Here is a 2,317-nt window from a genome sequence, read left to right as displayed (position 1 = left end):
TTTAGAGCCGCAGAAATTACCCCCCGTTTCTCCACACTTTGCACCCCCCACCTCCAACCTCCACTCTCCTTCCTCCTCTCCCCAGGCACCCGCCATGACATGTCTTTTAGCTGCTAGCCCCAGTGTGATTTGGCCCTATATGTTCCCATTGAGAAAGAGCAGACTCGTTTGAGTGCCTCTAGATGGTGCTTTATGACACGGTCGTAATTGCAGCCTACTAAATCAAGCAGGTTAGTGCTGGATGCAGTAATGACGACGTGATGACAGAGAAGCTTCCGGTCCTAAATGTTACTGTAACTGTGCCAGCCTGGATTGAAATAAAATCTCTTAGGATAGGTGGATAGAGTGCAGCCACATGAATGAATGAAAGGTGCAGTAGTCTAACCAAGTTAGCTCCTACTGTACCTGCACCACGCCAAACAATTAGCTTCTAGCACTTGAGTATTCACCTATGAAATGTCAAAAGAGGGAAAATGTATTTTGCTCATAAAATTCAAATGCCATATCTCCTTATTCTCTTAACCCTTTCTTTCTTTCTCTCTCTCCCTCAGCTGTCCAGAGAGGCCGCATGTCCAACTCCCAGTCTAGCCCGGGTCAGTACCTGACCAATGGCAGCGACCCTTACAATGGGCAGCCCTACCTATCAGGATTCATCTCTCTGCTGCTGCGCGCAGAGCCCTACCCCACATCCCGCTACGGTTCCCAGTGCATGCAGGGAAACAATTTGATGGGCATCGAGAACATCTGCGAGCTGGCCGCACGGCTGCTCTTCAGCGCTGTGGAGTGGGCCAAGAACATCCCCTTCTTTCCTGACCTTCAGCTCATGGACCAGGTGAGGAGGACCACCCTGATTCCTGACTAGAAACTATGCCTGACTAGATCTTTTTTTTATGCCTGACTATAATCTTTTGTTATGCCTGACAAGAAAATAGAAATTATGAATGCTTAGAGATGTGGTGTGGTCACTTTATTTGGGTAGTCCCTTATGGATGAGCTGTAGATGCTCAACACAGATATTGCCCAGAACAAATATGTCTATGTCTGCATTTGTCATGTAAAGGTTCAATTGTGGGGTCAGCAGCCTTTATTAAGTTCTAGCATATCACTAACACTTGCCATACTCAATCATCTGCATAAGGAAGATAAATACTGTTATCCTTGTTTCCCAGAACCACCCTCTGTCTACTCTGAACTAACCAATTCTACCATCATTCCTCCCGTGCCCTAGGTGGCGCTCCTGCGCATGTCATGGAGTGAGCTGTTTGTGCTGAACGCGGCCCAGTGCTCCATGCCGCTGCACGTGGCYCCCCTGCTGGCGGCGGCTGGCCTGCACGCATCGCCCATGTCTGCGGAGCGCGTGGTGGCGTTCATGGACCACATCCGGGTGTTCCAGGAGCAGGTGGAGAAACTYAAGGTTCTGCAGGTGGACACAGCTGAGTACTCCTGCCTCAAATCCATCGTGCTCTTCACTTCCGGTGAGTGGCGTTGACTTTAGTGGTTTCTGTTTCTATATGTCTTTGTTTATGTCTATCTGTAGGATAGTTTGTGTTGTATTTTGTGCGGAACTACACATATAGGTAATAGTGGTCACTCCAGATAAGTTAGTAGACGTATAGAGTCTGCAGTACAGCATGTGGTTAACAACCAAGTGGTTAACAATGCCTTTGTAAACAATGTATCAATAATGTATGAATACCATACGAATATTACCATGGATAGACTACTTATATGAGATAAAGAAGCGTAGATATTGGTGAAATAGCAATATAAAAACAATAGTTTGCTTATTGCTTTGATACACCACTTTTTCCACTGTATGAGGCACAGTAGGTAGTTATGGTTATTCTACACCACCCAGAATGCTGTCAGATCTGGGATTGGGATGTGTTGAGGATTCATTGTTTATGACCCAGGGGGTATGAATGTGAGAGAACCCAACTCTGAGGTCTTGCTTTTTGTTTCCTGTCGATCGCCCTTTTCCTCGTCTCCATCACACAGCTTGTCAGAATCACTTTGCATGTACCTAGCTCTGGCCCGCAGTCTTCCATTTGGATGGCTGAAGAACCCCTTCGCTCTTCTCATTTATTTCATCACCCTCTTCTCCTTCACGCTTCCATCTATTATTGAAACCAGTCAGGCAGCCCCTCCCCTTTCCTCCTCTCCAAACCCCAGCCCTCTCACCCCTGCCCCCACCACTGTGCTTGAATTATTCATGGTGGGTTGCAGCGACAAGGGGGATTCGCCACAGCCCAGGCCCTGACCTACATAACCCCTGTAGCCCTGAGCATCCATGTGATCCGTCCCACATCTCCAGCCA

At 47.7% G+C, this 2,317-nt stretch overlaps 1 protein-coding gene across 1 annotated transcript in view; it reads left to right on the top strand.

Annotated features, from left to right (window-relative positions):
* The window catches only part of LOC111959167 (nuclear receptor subfamily 2 group F member 5), a 20,874-nt gene extending 18,563 nt beyond the window's left edge, over positions 1–2,311 (top strand). Inside the window, exons 2-3 of the mRNA XM_023980646.2 lie at positions 552–832; positions 1,229–2,311. Coding sequence (XP_023836414.2) covers positions 552–832; positions 1,229–1,489 — 542 coding nt within the window. The 3' untranslated portion in view covers positions 1,490–2,311. The remainder of the gene's footprint in view (positions 1–551; positions 833–1,228) is intronic.
* The last annotated feature ends 6 nt before the right edge of the window (positions 2,312–2,317 follow it).

This window comes from Salvelinus sp. IW2-2015, linkage group LG35 (assembly GCF_002910315.2).
Source record: "Salvelinus sp. IW2-2015 linkage group LG35, ASM291031v2, whole genome shotgun sequence".
Classification (NCBI taxonomy): domain Eukaryota; kingdom Metazoa; phylum Chordata; class Actinopteri; order Salmoniformes; family Salmonidae; genus Salvelinus; species Salvelinus sp. IW2-2015.
The sequence above is the reverse complement of the archived record's forward strand: the minus strand, read 5'-3'. Positions and strand labels throughout refer to the sequence as shown.